We start from the raw sequence: 25,163 nt of genomic DNA on the forward strand, positions 1-25,163 counted from the left end.
CCATTGTTATCCAAAATCTATGAATGCATCACTGACATACACCAATGTATCGGATGACTGGTTACTTCACCACCACAAACACGAACACTGTAGTTTATTTTTGAGAAATATTTCCAGTATATTACCACAGATAAGGGAGTTTGGAAAGTATGAAGACTGAGACTAAAACAGTGTTGAACGTGTAATTTGTCTTGTTGAAAAATGATGTACTTGATGTAGGTTACATTGTTGCATTAGATGAAATCTGGCAAAGAGTTTTTGTTCTATCCAGGATTCCCTGGTCTGATGAACACCTCTCTGCCGGCTGACTCTAAAGGATTTGTTTCTCGTCATTGCCATTTCTCTTCAAGAAGCCTTTTCTGTTTCCTATAAAATCTCCCAGTGGTGGAGAAGAAGAGAAGACAAGTGCAGCTTTCACCCGCTTCTGTTTATGTTGCATGTGTTACCTTCAATGCATGTGTGCATATTTAAGTTCTTGGCAGGGGCACTCTTTCTTTTCAGATGCTGAACATGCCTTTTAAATTATCCATTATAATGACACTCTAGGGTTACATTCCTTCCCATATCTCTCCTTTTCTCTTCCCTCCATAGGATGGGATGGGAAAGTGGGTCTTTTTTTAGCTTTTGTGGAAGTCTCCATGGGCGAAAGAAATGCTTCTGGGTCACAGAGAGAGAGAGAGAGAGAGAGAGAGAGAGAGAGAGAGAGAGAGAGAGAAGGAGACAGAGAGACAGTGTGGAAAAATGACAGTGGAAGTCTGGGCCAACGCAGATGCCAAGCCATGTGTGTGTTTCCTGGCATGTACTGAACAGCTGAATGATGCTGGCAGACAGGTATTAGCTCATCAAAGACGAGCTTGCTTTCCTAATTTATGCTTTCACCTCTAAAGGAACCTCTTTCATGAAGAGAGAGAGTGTGTGTGTGTGTGTGTGTGTGTGTGTGTGTGTGTGTGTGTGTGTGTGTGTGTGTGTGTGTGTGTGTGTGTGTGTGTGTGTGTGTGTGTGTGTGTGTGTGTGTGTGTGTGTGTGTGTGTGTGTGTGTGTGTGTGTGTGTGTGTGTGTGTGTGTGTGTGTGTTTGTGCGCACAGAGCTACAGAGAGCTGAAAGGATGTAAAATACACAAAGACGAACAAATAGTGAATGAAACAAAGTGACACAGCAAAGAGAGTAGGCTACAGACAGGTCAACTATCTCATGCAAGCATTCTCAGGTGTATTACTGCAAACTGTTTTTTTTCCCTTTGCTAAGTCAGATCAAGAAATTAATAACACTATTACGAATAATGTAACAACTATCCAAGTGGTCACCTTGCAAGGAAGCTGGAATCCATCGTGCCAAGTCCACTAGTTATCTGCAAAGTTGGCAAGAATCATCTACCGACGTGCTAACAACCTTTCAAATGTCCTCAGACTAAAATTTGAAAGCACTTGTCTCTTTCCTTTTTCAGTTCAGCCAACCATCTGACGCATCGGGTTAAGTAAGGGGCTAGAATTTCTGTACTGTGTCACCTAAACACTGGTGAAAATGAAAAGTTACATTAAAAAAGCAACCTCATACACAGGTTTGAAACCAGCATGTTTCAAATCACTGGTAATACTGTTCACACCATGGATTTGAAAGCTTTTTTTTTTATTGAGAAAATGTATCTTTCAGTCAGAGCAACCCCGTCAGGCCAATCAACACAACAATTTAGACTTAAATAAAACAGCAGTCACCACAACAAAATGCATTACTTCTCATCACCATCAAATGGGAATGTTGACAATATTGCATTTTGAGAAAAGTGGTGTTTAAATTATAGCACCACTTTAGGACAGTCAATGTAATTTGTAAGAATAAGGACGGGTGTGTGCAACAGGTTCCATAAAAACCATTGAGAGCTGTGAAGCAGTTATTACCACATACTGTCCATGTCCCTATAAAATGCTCCTTCCCCCACCCTCCACCCCCATCTCATTGCACTTAGCACGAACAAACAGAGATTTCGAAAATACAAGAGTTGACGTTGTTATGGTTTTTCCTCCTCCACTCGTCATGTAAAACCACGGCGACAGGCAATAAATCGCTACATAGCAGTGGCTAATAACCCACTAGTAGAGTGAGAGGAGAGTTTTGTTTCTGAGAGCTGTTGTTTTTGCTGTGCTGCCAACCTGCTCTTTAGACAAGGGCCAGGTGTGGCAATGTGCTCAACCCACTTTATCCCTGACCTGCAGTCTACTCTGCGTCACTTCAACACTCCACTCGGCGCTCGGCTATTGTCAGTCAGAGGAGCTCTTTTATTTCTGTCTCTCTGATGTCAGTCATGATTTTGCCAATCAGCTTCCTCTATTACTCTACGACTGCACACACACACACACACACACACACACACACACACACACACACACACACACACACACACACACACACATACACACGCTGCTAGACAACAAATATTGCATACACAAACTCTGGCACACAGATATAGAGACGTGTTGCTGACATAGATTGTGTACATTGTTCCAATCAAGAAGAAACAGCAATGTCTGTCGTCTTGTCGTACATTCCAGGGGGATTTTTATTAGATGAGAAACTTATTCTACTTTGGCAGAATGAAGCAGGAAGCAGGGGAAATGTATTGATTTAACCTAGTTTTTTAAAGAACAGAGATGACTGTGTTTGCGCTGGGACTTGGTTGAGGAGCAGATTAGGAGACTCAGTCAATTCTGTAATAAATTGACTGGAGATGGATTAGAGTAGATCTGGATTGTTTTGGCTGTAGAGTCCCCTTGGACAGGCCGAACGTTGGAACGGACAGATGGGTTGATACACTTGTTGTGGCACTAATTAATTTTTTTTATGTTTACATGGGTTAAAATGACCATGTGTAATGTGCAGTTACAAACCCTCATTGCCCTCTTCAATCCCCCCTCCAGCTGCAGTTACAAAAAATGACAATATAAGCCCATACGTCTTTTGTGCCAAAGGTTATGACCCATAGATACCTTATGTTGTCAGGCGACATCCAATGGCAAGTGATTATGACAAGAGAAAACACACAGGACTATGATACAGGCGTTTGATTCACATATGACACTTAACAGTGAAACTGTTACGTTTATCCAGGAACCACATCTTTAATATAGTAACCGTGACAACAAAGATTTTTAAAATGTTGAGGAAGTATTTATTTTAATCGATATCATAATCTATTCCTAAACCTAACCAAGTAGTTTTAGCAGCGTGGTTATACAGTAGTCACCACACAGATGATTGGTAGGCTGCTCTTGGTACATTGGCTTGTCAATCATGGTTACCAGGACAACAATGGTGTGGTGCAGGTGCTGCTACACAGGTGTGATATTGCAGGGTCATATCACAGATAAGAGTTGAAAATACGACCTTTATGGTTGTTAAGGGTGAGAGACTTGTTGGTTGGATGTGTTGATAGTCAAGCTGCGTTCACCATTTACACTTTGAAAATCTATCATTGTTGTGTTAATAGTTTCTTGTGTTGCCAAACAATGTGAACCCATCCTCATTTATCATTTATTAAGAGACTTAAAAGGCCTTTTTCTTAGTTCCTGAAAAGTTCAGTTATTACTCTGGGATGCCGTTTGAAGCACTGTCCTCCTGAACTTCCCTTTACCTCGTTTGACAGATGACAGTGACAGCATCTGTTGCAGTGACAGCGTCTCCCTATAAAAACATTAAAGTGACACATTTAACCTTTCTCTCTTGTAGTCAACACGAAAGAACACCAGGGTTGAAACTGTATTTTCAGAACATGTTCTCCAGGAAATACACAAAGTTTTGTTTTACCTTTCATAAACTATCAAAGCCTGAGTTGAGCATCTGGCAGGTCCATGACGAATAGACCTTGCCAAAATTAATTAGCGCAACACTTTTTTCCTCAAAGCCTCTTTGAAGTCTAGCTGCTGTACAGCTTTCCACTGAATCCAGAGAGTTTAGGACATAAATCAGAAAACAGTCTGACCATGGCGCATCAGAGAGAATACACTAGCTGCAGATGAATGTAATGTAAAATATAGGAAAATTTGAATTTCTTTGGAGTATGGCCACATGACTGGCAGAGGGGAGTTAAAAGACATTAAGCTTCACCGGGAGATCAGGAGTGTTGTTTGACTTTATCTCAGTGTTGATAAAACCATAATTAAAATTTATTTATCTATTAGTGTGTGTGGTGAGGAGGTATTATTGCACAATCTTGGAACATTAGAGCATCATGAGGGAACAGTGTGTGCTACATAGCGTGTACTCGCAAAATGGCCACAGATTCCTTGCCTGTTATTTGACCACAGAGAGCAATATACACAATGACTCCCAGGAGCTGGCAACCCTTTTTTTTTTTTTTCTTTTTTTCTTTTTTTTTTTTTTTTTACAGATCCACCACCACCATGCTCTTGTTTTGGCTCTTTGCTGAAACATTTACTCAATTTACAAATTGTGTTAGTCAAGATCTTTTTTTCTTTTTTTACCACACCACTAGAATAGTATTTGTGCTATGTAAAACAATACAATAAGCAATCCAGACACCAATATTTAACTCTTAAAACCTTCCTCATAAACAACATCAAACCATCACAAATTCTGTAATAGAGACGCATGATTGGATGACTATATGATGCAAACTAGCTCCAGTAATCACAGCTTGAAATCGGGAGTATAGACGATTTCATGCACACACACACACACACACACACACACACACACACACACACACACACACACACACACACACACACACACACACACACACACACACACACACACACACACACACACACACACAAAATGTTTACAAATTCTCTCAGGTTCACCTCGAAAAGCGAAGGCGACACACACCCTTAGTGCTGCAGCAAAAAAAGCCATTTTAGAAATTGAGCAAATGAGAAATGTTAATGATTCATACACTGCATTTTCAAATGTGTCAGTTGTGACGCTGATAGAAAATGTCTTAGCGCTGAAAGGGATGCGTCGTATCTGTTAAAATATCTGGCAGTGTGTGTGTTTTTTAACTGAGGTTTCCCCGAGGCGAACGCAGTTAAATTCTCCTGGAACACTCTTAAGTTTCCACCGTGGAATACAAACCTTTCCACTCAGCTGAAAGTTGCTGCAGATTTGAAACTACTGTACGTACGTGTATCTTTTGTTCTCGTTCGTTCCTTCCAGTTGCTGTTTCCCGGCACCAAGCTGCCTATAGTTTCTGAATGGCAACATGGAGTGAGCCCTCCTACCCATTTGCCCGCCTGCTTGCTCTCTTGCAATTAGCAGTGTTCGTTTTTCTCTCTCCCTCTAATGCTGTCTGAATGCTGTTATTACTAAACATAATTTGCATAAGCTGCTTTTCCACATGTAACGCTCATTTCTGTCCCTGTCTTACACTCACAGTTTTGGTTGGGGTCCCATTTTGAATGCTCAATTCTTGTTTTGTTTTATTGTTTGTTTGTTTCAGACAAAATGGACACTGAGACAGAAATGTGGATGTTCTACCTCTGTAATGCTTTGGCACTAGTCATTAGCAGGTTATGACTGTGTCTTTTGAGACAGCGGTGAGGTGCAGAGAAAGCTGTGAGCCCACATTGTGTGTGTCACGTGCAATTCTGCATTTGGCTGTCCTATTCGATTTTCTGTAACAGAGGGGGACTCAGGTTTTGCTCTGAGCTTGAATAAATGAAACGTTTAGGGCGCCAAAGACAGAGAGAGAGAGAGAGAGAGAGAGAGAGAGAGAGAGAGGAGTTGTGGCGCGACACATTTAGCTGCCTTTTTCCTGTCATCTGCGAGGCTTTCATCTCCTCCCCATCTCAGGAAGAAGAGCGCGGAGGATGTGGAATTCTGCCTATTGACTCCTTCTTGCAAGCAATTTGGCAAATAGCGGGGCATGAGCAAAAAAAAAAAGAGACCTTGTCGCTGGCAACAACACTTAAATAAATGGGTATCTTTTTCTTCCAGAGTTGGCGATGCACAAGAGGTTAAGGCTGGATTTCTGTTTCTAGGGTTTGGTGTAATGACTCCTTGCTGAATCAAATGTTTAAAAATATATTTAGATTCATGAATAACACGATCAAGCAAATCTGAGACGTCAAACTGCATAACTTGTTGGATATTATTATTACTTTAAAGAGAAAATAAGCAGTTGCTACACTGATAGCCCTTTCTCTCCACAGGGCTGTGTTTAGACTAAAATCTTAAGTTTTTCCACATCATCTATAATTCTCCTCTCCCTGCCTCAGTATTATCTAGACATGTACGTAGCATAATACCCACAGCTGACAATATGCTAAATGCTTCTGTCATTAGGCTTCCTGTTAGAGCACAATAGTGACTGACACATTAGTTAAGAATGTATGGGAGCGAAAGTGTGAAGGGTGGAGACAAGACACTAAACAAAACAAAAAGAAGAAAGCAGAAGAGGAAGTAAAGTCGAGCAGCGAGCCTCCGTCTTTATGTTATTCTCTCTATCCTCTCCCTGCGCACTAAAGCAATCTACATGGGAGTTTAGTGAGAGTTCACTGGGGCAAGTCACGCAGGAATCAAGCTCAAGATCATTTTTGTTGGCAGGGCAGGATCTACTCGAATAAAAAAGGCTTGTGTGCTCGCGTTGGGCTACCGTCGCCATGGAGATTTTGTTTGGACTCATGACAGAGTTGGTGCGATTGTCTCAGTGCAGATCTGTCATTCAGTCTGTCAGCGCGGCTCCAAAACACAATAGTCCCTTCTTCAAAAATATGGCTGACATCTGAGAAATTCCTCCCAGCAACAACAGTAACAGAGATTGTAATTATATGATACGGACACACTGTCGTCGTTCATCCGGTAATGGAGCCCCTTCCTCCGTTTACTGGTATATGTACACATGCATGTGGCTCTGGGAAGTATATTCAAGTTGAGTCAGGATTCGTGATTGCATCTGTTTGTGTTCCACTAAGCAAGGGAGCACAATGAGCTGCATCTGAATATTTATAACACGCCTCTGATGTTAATTGAAAGCAGCCACACATTGTCAAGGACATCTCTCTGTTTCCAATTGATGCCTTGTGTTCCCTTGTGCGAGGGGATGGGTGAATGACATTGGAGTGATCAAAAATAGCACAGTGGCTTTGCATGTGGACATAGTTGTCACATCATGATTCGCAGAAGCTGAAATGCTTTCTTGTACAGACAGCTAACGTTGAACCAAAGTGCATGCATATAACGTGTGCACACAAAGAGAATAGTGAATGGGGCTGTACCACACATCAGCCATCAAACCATGAACATTGTTAAGAGGAAAATCAGTAGCAATAACCAATTATCATTTTAATCAACTGTATTAATATAGTATATATTATATAGAGATTTTTTTTTTTTAATTATATATATAATCTTTTTTTAAATAATTTAAACCAAAGGAGGAGAATCATGTGTGCACCCAAAACCCTGTTGGGCACAGCAGGATACAACGGAAAAGGAGAGGCAGTCCACACACACAAATATGAACGCTCCCCAAAATGTAATGATGCATTGCATAGTTTTGGCCATCAGGATCTTTGGTAAACAAATATAATTAGATCTACCAAACGGGTCTGTCTAAAACAGAGGTTGGTTTCTTCTCATGAACAATTACATTGTAAAAATGTAATGAAGCAGGATATCATTTACTTCTTTAATGTGTACAGTACATTGTTTTGGAATAAGGACTATATTTCTGTTTCTGCATTTAGAGCCTTCTTTTTTGTTCACTTGGGTACAGTACTTGCCTGACAAGACCTTTTAGGACATTGTATATAATAGATTATAATTAATACAGACCTATCTGTCATTAAAGAAAAGCTTGACAGAAGTGGATCTTGCAGCTGTTTAAATTGTAAAAAAAAAAGCAACACGCAACCATTTATTTAAAAAAATGTAGGACTCCTTCAACAGCAGCACTCTCCTCCGGCTCACATAATGGTTTTTACATTAAACTGACCTACTAATAATAAGATCTTGTCATCCATCACTCACTGCTCCAGCTGATATTCAATGCACAGACTTTGTCATGGGGTTTAGTAGTGAACTGACGTCCCTTGGTGGTGAGAAGCAAAAAGGATTTTCTCCCAGCAGTGTTCCCTGTCAGTGTAGAGGAGACTGATCTCCCAACTCAAACTGGGGCATGATGAATAAGTAAAAGCAGCCTGGATGGGCTTTTAAAGGCTCCCCGGCTCACCCAGGGCCCTCTGTGTCACCTCAAGAGAGTCCTGCTGCTTCTGCCATGTAGCTAACAAGCCACCACCACCACTCCTGTTTCAACTCCACATAGAACTAAGAGAAATGGTGGATAATGGGATACTATAGAAAGAGAGAGAGAGAGAGAGATAAAGGCAGAGGGACGAGAGGGAGCTGCAGATCTGATGCAGTTGCAGCGGCATATGAAAAATCAAAACAGAAATGATGGCCTTAGACCATACATATACTGAACATGTAGGAAAATAAACACACAGATAAATGCACATAAATAATTAGAGAGAGAAATGATCCACAAATATCAATGTAATTCTGAACGAGATCATCTATATTGTCAGTAGCGATGCACGATAACTCTTTTTTTCCACTGTGGTACTGATAACTAATAACTTCCTGCTTCTTGAAACCATTGGGGGAGAGTGTCATTCCTCTAATCTGACCTGTTGATATTCTTTTTTTTTTTCTTTTTTTTTCAATGCAGTAGAGTTGTATTCACTTAACAGTCAAAAAACCCAGAGCTGTGTCTCAAGAAAAGTCAAAGAAAATACACAGACATGACCCAAGCATGCAGGACACGACTTGACCTGTTGATATTCTGATGGTTCATGAATGGCAGACAGTTTAAAAGTTTTTCCTGAACTTTTATTTTGACACTCGAACATAGCAATTAAGAAACTCTTGACTCCCCTATCCTCCCCTTCCTCTTTTTAAAGTAACTCTTCCCATTCATCCTCCTGGGGAAACAGCGCATGTGATTAAATTTCTGCCCTGCCAATTAATTCATGGCTTCATAAATATACAAATGTGCTATCAAACTGGAACTAGATCATCCGGGAGAGTCGGGGGAGCTCTCAGTCTACTCACTGTTGTATACGACTCTATAAATTATCCAGCTGATGGCGCGCAGCGCTCCTCTAAACAATGCTGCACATCATCAAGTCTCAGTAAATCATTGACATACACACATCCTATTATTTGGCATATGCTTTCAAAGGAATAGAAAGCTGCCTGCTGAATTTACAGAGATAAGCATTGACGCAAGTAGTTCATAAAATAAACTTGGAAAGTTGAGGGGAGAAGAGAAATGAAATTAAGTATGGAGGGTTGAGATTAGCCTTAGTCTTCTTGGTTTTACATGTCTGGCTCCATTGTATCCTAAATCAAACTGCAACTCCATCTGTGGATCAGCAGAAGATGCACCCGCAACTCTGCAGCTTTCTCATTTCACCCTGGTGCTGAATTCAAAATCTTTTTAAAGACTTTAATCTGATATACAGGCCTCCGAGGTCATCAAAAAAAGGCTCCTGGTTGTGTTCAAAGTTCAAGACTCGCAGTGACTGAGTTTTTCTGTACTCAGGTCTGTTTTGAATAAGCAATATGTGCACTTGTTGCATTATCACGTATCACAAATGATGGTACTTTGCAAATCGCAGGTACGTACATTTGCAAGTTAAAGAGCTCATGCATGCTCATGCATAGTAATACAGCTGTGTGTTTTGACAGGGTATTGTCTGATGTTGCAGACTGCACCTTGCATTAGGCAAATGCTGGTAAAAATGGGTGTCAGGATCTTAGGTTATAGAGCAGTTTAGGTCAGGTCAGAAAATTCTGTTGAGAATTGACATCTCATTTCAAGACCTAATTATTCTTAGAGGCAATTTACTGATGTTTCCTTGATTTGATTTGCTCTTGATCTACAACATTTGGTCATATAAACAATAATATACATCTTCAATCCCTGATTAGTTCAATGTTTACCGTACTTACAGTGCTGAAGTGACTTGGACATTGAGGTTAGACTGCTATCAACAGCCAGTGTGAGCTTCTTTAAAACATGACCTCGATTTTTCTCTAACCCATATTTTTGTTGCCTGAAAGTACAGGGCCCCGAAAACAGTCAGTTGACTCATATGACAACCTCTGCCTTCGTAATGGAAGAGTTCAGACTAATGTTATCTGTGAGTTTTTCGCTGTCGTCATCTCTGCTGTGCTGCTTTATATTCCCACCCGCTGCCTTGTCCATCTTCGGTACATCAACTGCAAAACTAATAACGTACTTGAACAGCGCCGACTCCTTAATCTGCTTAAACAGGTGTTCCTGCTGTATATTTCACTCAGGTTATGTAATAACGGGCCTTCCGATACGCAGCGTGAAGCCGCGGAACATTGAGGTGACATTAAATCAGATTTCGTCCCATTAGGCGTCCCTCTGGTGGCCCGAGAGTTTTGATGAGCTGTTTGGTGTTCTGCCAGACAGCACGATCCTGAGAGAGCGGCGCAAGTAGAGAGAATGTCATTTTACTTCATCACAAACTCCACTGTGAGAAACAGTCCAGCATGTCTTCAATGCCTGCTGCATTATTCATATAGTGAGTGTTGAACAGCGCTCCCCCCCTTCTCGCTCTCCTTCTCTCACTCTCTTTATCCACAAACCCATCTGTTTCCCTCTGTTCTGCTATAATAAATATGTTAAACACTGAATTTTATTGAATAGGCCACATTAAATGCAGTTACCCTGTCAGGGAATGTGACTTTACAATAAATACTCTGAACACACACATATCTGTAAGGTAGTGTGTGTGTGTGTGTGTGTGTGTGTGTGTGTGTGTGTGTGTGTGTGTGTGTGTGTGTGTGTGTGTGTGTGTGTGTGTGTGTGTGTGTGTGTGTGTGTGTGTGTGTGTGTGTGTGTGTGTGTGTGTGTGTGTGTCTTGGTGCGTCTGTCAGTAGGCTACTGTATACACTGAACGACAGAGAGGGGACAGAGACAGTATTCACTGTCTACAGCGAATGAACAAAATGTGACCAGGACCAATGAAGTTCACGTGTTTCGGACTCTAAACTCAATTAGGGGAGTGAAAACTGACTCAGCTGAGTTGTGCTTCATAAATATACAGCAAAAAAATGAAGAGCACATCTTAACAGACACACCATGCAGACATGGAATAAGATGTGAATGTTGCGATTTCAGGGGACTGTACTGCAGGAAAAATGTGGAATATATGTGTACATGTATACAGTCATTTCTAAACATTAATTAGATTAAAAACACCTTTCTGGACTTTATACATTCTGTATTCCAATACTTAATAATGATATACACACCGTGTTTCTCCAATATGAGCAAGACATTTGCCAAAAGTAAATAAATAAATTAATTAATTAATTAACTGTCGAAAACATTTAATATTGAGGGTGTTTTTATTTGTTTTATTTAACTTAAAAATATGAGGTTGGTGATACGTAACATGTGTTATTGTTTTTTTATCCCACACAAAGGCCAAAACTAGCAATCATACATTTATGATACATCATACATTATTGTCTGTGTAGCCAAAGCCTGCTGCAGGTTATTACTCTGCTACAGAGCTTCTAAATTGTCCAAAAATGACTGAAAACATGTTGATGATGCAGCCATCTCATCGGTCGACATGTTCCTCCATTATGATGAATACAGGCACTGGTGCTTCTTTTGAGTCAGTCTCCCTTATGTCTTCCTGGTGCTGTTAAATACAGTGGTCTTTGAGAAACAGTGGGCAGTTCAGCAGTTCACTGACCTTTAGACATGTGATTACTGGTACAGAGACGACAAAATCTGTGAGACTGGCGTCAGGGTCGACTGGAGATGCATAAATTATTTCTGGATAACATGGGATCTTTTTAAGGAAATTTCCATACGTCTGTCTCCTGCTGCCCATTATATGTTGAAGCCTTTGAGGCTTTCAGCTTGAGGACACCTATACCAGTACCTGGATCACACTGGTCTGATAGTATCCTCAGATTTGGTTGAATGTCTTTCCCATCCTGACTGACAGTAATTGTGGACATAAAGGTCAGAGACTTTGACCTGCACACACTGACACACAAACACACACATATCCTTACACTTATCCATCACCCAGAACATCCCATGTGTGCGAGGTAATTGGTTCCATGGTGAGTCATACCTAATTGGTGTGTAGCTGTCAATAGCACAGGTATTTCAAGGCAGTAGCCTCGCAGCACACATTAAAGCCAGACAAAATATGGCCGGAAGCCCTCACTGGTTCAGCTTTAGAGAAAGAGCAGAGCTTAGAGCTGTGCTTCTTTATCGGTTAATTTGTTTTTCTGTGTCCCCATCACTGGTGTTTTCCACTTCTCTTGGAGCCCACTGGGCAGCTGCGTGTCCAAATTAGCTTGGTAGGGCAGAAAGGTTACACAAGCAAACAAACAAGCAAGCTGAAGGGATTGTGTGAAGCCTACAATTACAGTTGAGGAGCTATTGCTTAGACTTCCATCCTCTTAAATTGTGGATCTCTGCGATGGATTCAAGATAAGCCTCCAACCAGTGCTGTCATGCTAATTTAACATCGTACAAGAGTGGCAGTCTCAGTCAGTGTTTCTCTTTATTTAATTGAAAACAAGACATGGTGACCTAAAGTTTGGGGTTGTACTGTCCATCAGTCTTGCTTTTACATGGTTCTGTTTTGTTCTGAGTAAATCCCAACTGCACCGTTACACGACAAATCAATCTGGTTATTCAGATCATTTGGTTGATTTCACAAAGTCGGTAGTGCATTTTTTTCTGAGTAATTATAGTTTAGATGCACTTCAGTATGTTGATCATGAACACATCCCTGTTAATTGACGTTCATGGCTGGTGGTACAAACTGTTGCATTCAGGTCAGTACAGAATGAAGTGTCAGTGCTCATCAGAAAAGTTTTATGGGCTTGTCAATCTGTATTAGTAGTCAGGGATAAATTGTAATTTGCAATAAAAAAGACTCATGACAGTATCATCACTGTGTGGCAGCTCCTCTCAGTCTGAGTTATGACAATGTTTTATTCACATTCAGATTTTGTTCTAATCTTTTACTGTCCCCCGTGCGATCATCACATTATAGACTTTTTTTCTTCTCTCCCGTTCCTGCAGTGATGGATGGGCAGACCGTTACGAGGTGGTGGAGGGCTATGAGCAAGAAGCAGAGGGAGGAGTCACGATGAAGTTGCAATCAGAGGTGGTCAAGACCTTTGACGACTACTACCTGAAGCTGCGGCTGGACGCCAACACCAGGAACCCCTGGTTCGCCGAGTTCTGGCAGTACCGCTTCCAGTGCCGTCTGCCGGGTCACCCACAGGAAAACAAGAACTACAAGAAAGTCTGTTCCGGTGGGTGAAAACAGAGAAATTATATATAGGTGATTCTTGTAACAGATCAGTACAAAGTTGTTTTTTTCATGTAATGCTTTCAAGCATAATCCTCTATTCTTTCATTTAGTTCAGTGAGTGTAGTGGGTTATACCTGACCTGTGTGCAAAACTGAATAATAATAACAAAAACTGTGTATTTTTATCCCCTCTTTTTTCCTCTTGAATATTTTCTCCCTTTGCTCTCAAAAAGGTGATCACGGTAAATTGAGTTCTTGACTTGTTAATAGCATTAAAGTCACAATTCAAAATTACTCGCAAAATCTAAAAAGTAAGAAAATGAACACAGCAATCAAAGTAATATTACGACGAATTGCTCAGCATGCTTATAATGAGCATAATGATAATTGCAATCAATTAGTGGTTTGTGATGACTGTTGCTATCTCAGAGCATTGTAGTCATAGTTGCTTCTCTGCTGTCTTTGTATCAACTTGTACATACCTCTTTTATTCCAAAGACCTTCAAGGTGGTAAGTGCATTTTTCTAGCCATTACCATGGTGATGATTCTTTATCAAAACTGCACCTGCACTCTGTAAGCATTTGACTGCTCCAAAACAGAAAGAGTTTGACTGATGCGTCACTAAGAGCAACACATCTCTCTAACGCCTTAAATCTGATTTAGTCAAATGGGGAGACGTCTTCATCCTGGCAGTGTAAGGCTCTCAGCCGGAGGGAGGATTGCATCAGTCAAACTCTGATGCAGAGCACTGGGATTGTCTGTATGAGGAAAAGAAAAAAGAAAAAGGCCTTACACTTTGGAGAAAACTGCACAAAGGAATGGCTCACCAAGCACACACCCTGTTCACCCAAACAGCTGGAACACTTGAAAAAGACATTATTTAGATGAGGTCACACCTTTTATTTTCTACTCTGTATGCATGTTGATGTGATAGACAAAAATACATGTTTTAAATGCACTGTCTGTAAGGGAAAGAGAAATGTAAATTATTCTTAAACACTGGGAAATTTGTTTTTTTTTTATATGAGAAAGCAAAGCATTGCACAATATCTACTTTAGGTTTGGCTGTGGGACAGTGCCTTTAGATGGCTGATGATGGTGGAGCACAACTTGGTATTTTGAGCCTTGGGGTTTTCCCTGACAACAGTTGTTCTCCACATCTGTTTCTCATTAAGCTTTGGACATCTTGTTGTGATTTCTCTGTATGCTAATATATTTTGCTGCAAAAGAAGGTTGTGTCTTTGCAGTTTATTCCCTGTGTCTGGTTCAAATTTCATCATGCATTGTGGAAAAACACCAGATTTTTTTTGCAGCACAATATTTATTACCTTTATTCCCACAGTTTAACTGCCCCTTGAATGCATCATAACACACCAGACTAACTGTTTGATGCCCTCTTTTTTCCCTCTCTAACAGGAAATGAAAGTCTGCATGAAAACTATGTTCAGGACAGTAAGATGGGCTTTGTCATCAATGCCATCTATGCCATGGCTCATGGCCTGCATGACATGCACGAGGAGATGTGTCCAGGGCAGACGGGGCTCTGTGAGGCCATGGACCCGATCGATGGCAGCAAGCTACTGGACTACCTCCTGAAGACGTCCTTCAGGGGAGTGTCAGGAGAGGAGATTTATTTTGACCAGAACGGAGACACCCCAGGAAGGTAAGAGGATGATGAAGAGGGTGATAACACAGAAAAAAAATGCAGGACGATGAAATAAAGAGAGTTCATGTAATCAACTTGGTTATAATCTATGAATTTCTCTCTTCTCACACTCTCTTACTCATTAGCACACGTGCAAATGCGCACATGTGTGCAACAGATCTTGAACACGAAAGGATGTAATTAGTTTGGACTGGAACAGATTCAGTGGATTGTCCGCCGCGGCAGCCACTTTCATCTCTCCTCAGTCCAACAGACAGCATTTGACAGTCAGAAAACACAGCCGTGTCATTCCTCCATCAGCTAGAGGTCAGGTAGAGCACACCCTGCCTCAGTATAAAAATGAGGCCACAGTGTGCACTGGCATGAGCTCTCTGTGTCACACTAGCAGGGTTGTAAGCCGTTTAAGTGACTTTGGATAAGAAAAAAAAGGTTTTACTAAGCTGTGGAATCGTTATCATTAAATTACCTGTCACTCTCACCCTCTCCCCTCCCCCCTCCTCCTCTCTGATCCTTAACACCACTCTGTTTCACTTTGTACCACATCTCGTTTTATTTTCTCCCCCGCTCACTTAATAAACTAATTTCCGCTCACTGTGGTCCTCCGACTCTCTCCCTCTCCCCATCCAGGTATGACATCATGAATCTACAGGGTGTGGGAGATGGTCGCTATGACTATATAAACGTGGGCTCCTGGCATGAAAGCATCTTGAGCATCGATGACATGAAGCTGTGGCTGAACAGCAGTGACATGGTGCGCTCAGTCTGCAGCGAGCCCTGCTCCAAAGGACAGATAAAGGTAGGAACTCGAACACGCCGCTCAGAGCAAACTTTTTATTCTTAAATTAACTCTGCCAGAGTTAATTCAGTCTGAAAAATCTGCAGCCTGGAAAATCAATAGTCATTAACAGTGGAGAATTTGCTGTGTGACTCTGGAGCAATTGTCCAAAACTACTTAAAGGTTCATCAACTCCAAGTGCCACTGTGTGTTTAAGTAAATGCCAGGAGAGGTAATTTAACTCAGCTAACTTCTGCTAGCTAATTCTCATTGTAAAAAGTGGATGAGTTCGGTCAGGCGTACACAAACAACAAGTTCACAAAATACTTTGTCAATTCCTGTTGAGAATTGTCTTTTCCAAGTTGTCTCTGAGGCTGTACTTAAAAGGACAGTTCAACATTTTGGCAAATTCGCCTATTGCCATAATCTCTATAGTCATAGCGGTAGGTTCTTTACCTTTACTTATAGGTGCATGTTCTTTTGAGATTAGCGGAGCAGAGATGCAAGCTGCTCAGCTAACACAATGGAGGTGAACATAGACCCCTGTCCCTCATAAAACTCATCAAATACACAATCCAACAACTCCAAAACACTCTTGTGGATAAGTTGTGACCTGCACATCCGCCAAGCTATGAAATAATCATGTAACATTATGAGACGGAGTTGTTTTCGAGGCGAATTTGACAAAATGTTGAACTATCCCTTTAACACCACATTGCTTTCTGCTAGATGCTACTTCTGGTGTGCTAAAATGTATTTAAACTTTATCTAACCAGGCAGTCCAATGGAGATTGCTCATGCTGATATTAGCTACATGTTGATATTTAGCATCTGAAGTCAACATCATAATTCAATTGTGCTAACATCTCAATTCGATAGATTTAAATTTTCACCTGATCATGGTGTCGACTGTCAGGAGGTTAGCAAAGTTATTACAGTTCATCCTGAGTGAGACATGACCAAATTTCATATAGTAACACAGAAACTTGCGCTTGTATTTGAACAAATGTGTCTGTATTTAAACTACCGTATATCTATGCAATTTTTTGCCAATCCACTCTCTCCTTGTTGCAACAAAGAGTGAGAGAATCAATACCTTTATGATTCATGCATATTTGAAGCATATTTGAGCAAGCAAATGGTGTTCAAGATGTGTCACTACAAAAATCATAAATGTAGCCTAATTCTCATGGTAATTAAAATCAGCAGAACACAAAGTCATCAGGACTCGGTCCCTGTGGTCCATGGGTGTCTAAATTTGGCAATGGCAATCCACCCAGTAGCTGGAATATTTCATTTTGCATCAGTGGTAGACCAGCTGACCTGCCAACGTTGCCATCCATAGATAATAAATACACAGATTTCAATCAGTTAGGACAGACGGTGTATCCCCTGTGTTCTCAAATGATTGTCTTTACCGGTAACTATGTCACCACTTGGATTTTATTTGCAGTTCCTGCAATAAATCTCAACACTTTGCATTTGTTCTCTTTGGCTGTCATCCAACGCATCCTCAGCTGGCAGTAAACTTTTAAGGATGTTACTCAGGGGTGTCCTACATTTTGGATCCCTGTTTCATCAATTACTTATTATATAAAAACGCTTCTTGAAGGAGAAAGGAATTCACAAGCTCAGTCTCATCTCATCAAACAAGATTGAGAAAGATTCTGATTATAAAACATCCTTTACAAAATTACTTTTACTTCAAAATTGAATCATTACAGTATGTGTTGGTTGCATAAGATGTACTAATGAATCCCTGTGCTATTCACTCCACCTGGCTAAGGGGAAGGACCAGTTCATAGCGAATAATAATAAAATCTGGTGTTGAGCCCAGTTTGTAGAAATGCCCTGGTTTGCTTCATCTGGGGCCGATTGTTTTCAGTCTAGCTATACACTAAGTCGCCCTGAGGGAGGGTGCATCCTCTCTCCTGGCTGCTCACGCTTCCCCCTCGATCTGCTTTGTTTCCTGCCCCACTTATCACCCTGCTTTACATATCACAGTGCTGGTAACAGCTTCTTTGGGAGCCGAATGTAAATTCAACCGGCCTTGTTTTATAAACAGCATGTCTGGGGCTCAACTAGTAAAAAAAAAAAGAAGAAGCTGCACCAACATATCCTCGTCTTTGATATCCCCTTGATGCTGATTACTTATTTAAGTTGCTTTGGGTGTGATGTGCTTCTTGTCACTGTGTGATCAGTGTTGTTGTGACCGGTGACTAAGATGCCCGTGACCTCTCGTTGTTGATGTCTGGCCTCCCTGTGTGCAGGTGATTCGAAAGGGCGAGGTGAGCTGCTGTTGGATCTGCACCACATGCAAGGACAATGAGTACGTCCAGGATGAGTTTACATGCAAAGCCTGTGAGCTGGGGTGGTGGCCCGATGATGAACTGGCAGGTAGGAGACGTAAAGACTCCTCATCTCTTTGTACTTTCATGAACAATATTCATCCACCTTGTTTATTTTTTGCCCTTTAACCAACCCACATTTATTAATCCTCTCATGCCACATACAGTATTTGCTGCTGCTTACCTACCCTGCGCACATTTATGTCTCAGCACCAACAGTTTTTTCCGACTATTTTGTGCTTCCGAAAAACACCTCCCTGCCCCACCCCCCCCCCATCAACCTCTTCATACCAGATGCTTTTCATCTTCCCGATCCTATGACCCTGCTCTGTTAGCGCTCTCAGCCTCTACGCCGCTCTCCAAAAGAGTGACACTGCTCACTTCCCATCCCTCCTCGCTCTTTGCCTTGTTGTGACCCAGTGGTTGTTTTGACAGCGATTTATAGAATGGAGAGGAGCTCTCAGTTCCCAGGTGTGAAATCCTATTACTGCCATGAGAGGCTTGGGGATACGTTTCAGCAGTCTGTCGAGGAAGAAATTCTCCCTTCACTCTCATTACATGTCCTCGTCTGGAGAATACTAATAGAGAGAGTTGGTATCCTATTCATAGAGTGAGGTTGTACTGTCCATATGTTCACTCTCATGCTCATTTAGGGCAGATTTTTTAAACACTTTTATTTTTGGCTGGACAACGACAGCGGGGCCAGTCTTATAAACAGGTCAGCTGCAGACTGACTGACTGACTGAGTGACTGAGTGTTGAAGTTACACCATTGGTCGGCTAATGCTGTGTGTGAGTGATGAGGTCACACCAGTGGGCGGGTCGGCCGAGTTTTCAATTTTCAGACCCATTTTACAACCTTTTCTGCAAAAGTTGCTGGCAACAAAAAGCTACGTTGCCATGACTGAGATTTCTTACTCTCTCATTCAGAGATTATTTTACAAGTATTTATGGCTGAAATCACAGTAGGGCTGTTATATTTAATGTACGCGTTTGGTGATTTAGTCAGACAGCGCCACTGGTATATAATGAGGATTTATACATTGAAGCGCAGCAGCTTGGAAATGGCTCGGAGGTTCCTACGTAGCCTTAATGGGCTGTGTTTCAGTCACCATTTCTTGCTCCGTTGTCTGATAACAGAAACCGAAAAAAACATGTAAATGAGAGCAGCTTTAGTGGGAATTCAGCTGTGTCAAAAATACTGCATATGTGAGCAGAGAGAGTAGAAGAGAAGCAAACAGATAAAGGGCTGAAACTGGCTGACGCTACAGCCAGAATGCAAATAGCCTATGAAGAGGTCCAGCCATACACTATAGTTTACTGTGGTGTTTCTGTTTACCATACATTCATTATGCTGCTGAGATTCTAATATATAATTTGCAGAGAGAAAACTGTACTACAGAACAGTGAGCTTTGTGTCTGAATAATTCAAAGACCTGCTCGCGGCTTATACAGAGGAATAAGGGATTTGAGGATTGTGTAAGAGTGGCTACAGATAAGTGCATTCCATCTTTGCCACCCCCTGTCCGTTTGCACTCAGTGACACTGATGCCTCCGTGAGCTGAGCTGGGTGGGTGGTCAAAAGAAAGCAGGCAACAGTTTTTTTTCCTACAGTGTGCTTTAGACACATTTCCCTAAAGTGTACCTCTTTGTGCTTTTTGCAGAAGTGCTTTGAAATAACACTTCTGTATAACAATTGGTTTTCACCTCGATTTTTCACATTACTACGTTTCACATTTTGTGTTGAAATTGCCCAAGCTTCCTGAGGCGACACGCTTTTTAGAATGTCAGATTTCCCATGATTTGACATATTGGGAGTTTAGCATTTAGACCAGAAGTGGGTATGTGCAAGTATATAGCCTCACCCATGATGGCAATGACTGTAATGCTATTAGCAGCAGCATGTAATTTATGGAGTGTTAAGCTGGGGAAGTCTAAGGATGTCAGTTTTCTCCCATTAAGCTCTGCAAACTTCCTCTCCGTGTTTGGATGACAAGTGTGCAACTAGTGCATCATGACAGAGTTGACACACATAATCACGTGGCTACACATGCACATTTGGCGTAATGTGAAGATGAGAGAGAAATCTGACAGAACTGGAGCTTTGGGATGTTGCGTGATGACACATGCAAATGAGTTCCTGAGCAGTTTTAGGCCATCTTGGAAGACTGTGGTCCCTGCTACACACCTGACTTCCCCTGTGTCTCCAAATCTGTGCTGATTTTCTTTTCCTCCACCTACCTACTGTCTGCTCATTGGTTATTTTTTTTCTGTGCTAATCCACCTCTCATTCACAAATCTGTGCTACAATACGGGGGAAAAAAAATCACCTGACATCTTCTCTGCTCTTTCCAGTCTGTCAGCCTCTGCCACTGAAGTACCTCGACTGGGCGGATGTGGAATCCATGGTCGCAGTGGCTTTCTCCTGCGTTGGCATCCTAATCACCTCCTTCGTCACCTTTGTGTTCATCCAGTACCGTGACACGCCTGTGGTGAAGTCCTCCAGTCGGGAACTCTGTTATATCATCTTGGCGGGAATCTTCCTGGGCTACATCTGTCCGTTCACATTAATCGCCCGTCCCTCGGTGGCGTCCTGCTACATGCAGCGGCTCCTGGTGGGCCTCTCGTCTGCCATGTGCTACTCCGCCCTGGTGACCAAAACCAACCGCATCGCCCGCATCCTGGCCGGCAGCAAGAAGAAGATCTGCACCAAGAAGCCCCGTTTCATGAGCGCCTGGGCCCAGGTGGTCATCGCCTTCATGCTGATCAGCGTGCAGCTAACTCTGGAGATCACGCTCATCATCCTGGAGCCCCCTGAGCCGATCAAGTCGTACCCAAGCATAAGTGAGGTCTTCCTCATCTGTAACACCAGCAACGTAGGCATGGTGGCGCCGCTGGGCTACAACGGCCTGCTGATCATGAGTTGCACCTACTATGCCTTCAAGACGAGGAACGTCCCAGCTAATTTTAACGAGGCTAAATACATAGCCTTCACAATGTACACTACCTGCATCATCTGGTTGGCCTTCGTGCCCATCTATTTTGGCTCCAACTACAAGATCATCACCACATCCTTCTCTGTCAGCCTGAGTGTGACAGTAGCACTGGGGTGCATGTTCACCCCCAAGATGTACATTATCATTGCCAAACCAGAGAGGAACGTCCGAAGCGCCTTCACCACATCTGACGTGGTGCGAATGCACGTTGGAGACGGCAAGTCGGCTCAATGTGGAACCAACAGCTTCCTCAACATGTTCCGACGGAAGAAGCAGGGATCTGGCAACGCCAAGTGAGTCACTTTTTATGTTGTTTATCTTCTATGATTCTATGTTGTTACAGAATGAGATGCCTAAACACTCAAATGTTGTCCAAAGATGATCCATCAGTTATTTACAGGTGCTTATTTTTTTAATATCATAATAATATCTGAGTGTTTATGCATACATTTAAAGGTCAAATTTTAACATCCCACTACCCACGTCTTTGTTAAACCAAACTGATAAATTGATTTAGGTACAATAAGTAGTGAACACTGTTTTATACGGCACATCCCCCTCCCCCTGAGAATGAAATATCATCAGTCCAATTAAGCTAAATTTAGCAGAGCACTCAAGGCGGGACGTTCTGCTGTCTTTCATTTACAGCTAATGGGCCACCAGTGATTCTTAAAGTATAGTCTTCACACATTTAGACTAGATTTAAGACTTGCATATAACTTTTTTGAGATCCACAGCAGTGACACGTGGCCAGGTGTCTACAGTAAGGAGTGGGGGCAGAGTATGAGAGTGATCCCAATATGTTTACGTGTTGTCTCTCACCCCTGCTATGCAGCCTTTCTAATCTTCTAACCCCTGAACCTTTTAAACTGAGCAGAGTGTTGAAGCTGGCAAATGTTTTGGCACAGGGGAGGTCATCCAACTCCTCTCCTGGAGAGCTGCACTGTCACCTGGGACACTGAGATGTTTTGTTATTATTATTACATTCAGGGGAGAAATGTAGACAGTCACCAGCCAGATAATCATGACCTGGTCATAAAGAACAGCACCGCACTCAGCTTGCAAGTTGAAAGCTGAAATCTCTTATTTTCTGCAAACCATGCAACAAACAGGTGGGAACCTTCTGGTAAATTTATTTGGGCATTAAATTGAGTTATGCTTTATTTTGAATGGTGTAAGTAACTTTTCTTAGTTTCTTAGTTAGATGAGTTTGTTGAGTTGATTACTCTTCCCCAAACACACTCAAACTTGTTAAATAAGATGGTGAATGAACAGTATGACTTGTCTCTGTGATCCTTTCACTCCTTGACTACTCAATGGCAAAAGAAGAAAGTTTTTTTTTGACACTGCAGCCCTCCAAGAGGGAGTTTTGCCACCCTATTGCTTTTGGTTTATCCTGATTTAACCTCACATTTAACTTCTCTCAGCATGAACAACCCTCCCCTCCCCACCTCCCTACCTAATCACATTAGAGCCAGTCCTAACTCATTCTATGCTAAACTCTGTCGTCTTCAGACCTGTTCAGGCACCTGCAGAAATACTTGTCCCAAATGCATGCGCCCCATTTTCAACTATATAAGCTAACAGGAAATGACAGTAGCTGGACGGCTCCTGATCCTATAGGCTAAACGTCTGAAGCAATATGAAGATCATAATGCTGTCTGCAGCACATTATGGATCACATTGTGCCACAGTTGATAAATGTAACGCTCCTGAGAGCTCACACGTGCACACCTTTAGCAAAGCTGTTAATGTTTGAGTCATGTGGTTCAAAAAGTATTTTAACATGCATCAGAAATGTTGAAATGCTGCTGCTCTTTTGTGTTCTGTTGCTGCTGTTGATGTTGTTCTTGTTGTCCCCACCTCCCGGTTTCCTGTGATAGTAACTTGGGTCTTTATCTCGTTCATAGTTCTAATGGCAAGTCTGTGTCATGGTCTGAATCAGGTGCAAGACACCCTCCGAGGGGGGGGAATGTGTGGCACAGACTGTCTGTGCATGTGAGGAAACAGGAAGCCGGCTTGAATCAGACGGCGGTCATCAGGCCCCTAACTAACACCCCCGACCCCCACAGTTGTGAGCCCTCCATCTGCGACCTTGGCACAGACCCGCATCTCCCCCAAGAACCACCTGGCGCTAAGCCTCTGTACAACCTGGTGGAGGAGGACGACGAGGGCGACGTGCAGCGCCCCCTCTGGACTCCCACTTGCTCTGGACAGATGCAAGGCCCGGAGTCCGATTTAGATAGGCCGGCTTCTTATTTGCCTTCTCACTTGACGGGCCGCACTACAGAGCGCTTGCAGGGGGCTGTGGTGGACACACACAGCTCCCATGTCCCTGCACTGAATGACCACACCGCCAGGGAGGCAATCCCTGCCAACGAGCCTTTGAGCTTGACACCTTCTCAGCTTCCTCTGGCCCCACAAGTGGGGGCGTTTGAAGAGGAGGGGCCTGAGGACGAGGAACTGGACCTCTTACACAGCTACATTTACAATGCCAAGGAGGAGGGGGAGGGCGAGGATTTAACTCAGAACAAGCCAACTCTGGAGGATTCCCTAGCCCTGTCTCCTCCCTCCCCCTTCAGAGACTCTGTGTGTTCGGGGGAGTCTGTCGACGGCTCCCCGGTCATGGAGTCGATGCTCGGTAGCCCCCCGGGCTCAGTCTACACCTCAAACTTGCTCCGGGACTTCGCACACAGCTCCTCAACACTGTGAGAGCAAAAAAGCAGGCGCTGACATTGTGGCCATCAGCACAATTATCACATCACATAAACATGCATTTCCACATAGACGTACACGGACACACATGCAAACACATACAGATACATACTGTAACATTATTTACCTTTTGAAAACGTACATTTTTTTGCTCTGTCATTTGTTTGCTTGTATTTATTACTCTGCTTTTTATCAGTAAGAGGTTACTCCAGTCTATAAGTAGAGAAACACCAGGAATTATACATGAGTGCTTACGTTTCTGAAGGGCTGTCGATGCACAAAGCCTTTCTGTCAAATGTTCAAACGGAGAACAGTGCCAAAACTCGTCAGCTCTCGTGCCAAATTCTGATGAATTAAGCAACACGGAGAATCATAATAAAGGATGTAGCTGTGAAGGTCGACAAAAAACACATGTAAAGAAAAGCTCAAGTTATGTGTACATTCATTATTAAGACACAACCAGAGAGCAAAAAGTCTTTAGATTAGCTCTGCTTCTCTCAGCTGCACATGTGGCCACAGCTGCATCAAAAATAAAACCAACAAAAATGACAAAAAAAAAACAAAACAGTTAGCTTTCCGCCTTTTTTTCATGCATTAATTTCACCTCAGCTTTCTCTCATCGGACCTCGCTGCAGTTTAAATATAACAAAGACCTAGATTAACGAGAAAAGTGCAGTAACTTGGTTGACTATTACTTCTGCTGTATGTGTTGCAAGGTGTGCTCAGCAATCACAAAAATATTATTACCAAACTGAGATTCCGCCGAAAACTTGCGCTGTATGATATGTGATATGGATATAATGTGCCAATCCAAAATGTTATCAACCTACATCCCTCGCTTTCAATTCTTACGATGTAGCTGATACAGGTTAGCGTGATTGTAGATGATGGCGATGTTGTTTATTCAGTTTACACTCCATCATTACCCTGAGAACAAGTTTTATGAGCATGGGATGTGGTTTAAAAAAAAAGTGAGTTTGCTGTGACATTGTAATGGAAAAACACAGTACTTGTACAAGTTCTCAAAGTTTGTAATACTGTTAAGCCATCTCTTGTTTTTCACACAGGTGGTATGTTTGTAATACTGATAAATGTTTCTATATTTAGAATGTTAACTTTAAAAAAAAAGAGTTTATACATTTTGAAACTGTCCTCAGATACTTGTCAAGGAGCAGTGTGTTTTGGTTTTTTGGGTAACTTTTAAGCTAACTTGAGTCGACTGTATCCTCTTGAAAATATTCAGTTGTAAAAGTAACCAATGATTAGTTGCTTCTTGTAATGACATGTTTCAATTTTGCTTCAATCTTGCATTATAAAC

At 42.1% G+C, this 25,163-nt stretch overlaps 1 protein-coding gene across 1 annotated transcript in view; it reads left to right on the plus strand.

Moving 5' to 3' along the window:
• Positions 1–23,842, plus strand: part of grm1a (glutamate receptor, metabotropic 1a) — a gene marked incomplete at both ends in the record, with an annotated part of 29,743 nt that extends 5,901 nt beyond the window's left edge. Inside the window, 6 exons of the mRNA XM_084001050.1 lie at positions 13,112–13,347; positions 14,763–15,009; positions 15,640–15,808; positions 18,058–18,184; positions 20,490–21,423; positions 23,041–23,842. Of these exons, the coding sequence (XP_083857176.1) occupies positions 13,112–13,347; positions 14,763–15,009; positions 15,640–15,808; positions 18,058–18,184; positions 20,490–21,423; positions 23,041–23,842 (2,515 nt within the window). The remainder of the gene's footprint in view (positions 1–13,111; positions 13,348–14,762; positions 15,010–15,639; positions 15,809–18,057; positions 18,185–20,489; positions 21,424–23,040) is intronic.
• Positions 23,843–25,163: the final 1,321 nt, after the last annotated feature.

The sequence above is a fragment of the Trachurus trachurus genome (genome assembly GCF_905171665.1).
Source record: "Trachurus trachurus genome assembly, chromosome: 24".
In the NCBI taxonomy this organism is placed as follows: Eukaryota; Metazoa; Chordata; class Actinopteri; order Carangiformes; family Carangidae; genus Trachurus; species Trachurus trachurus.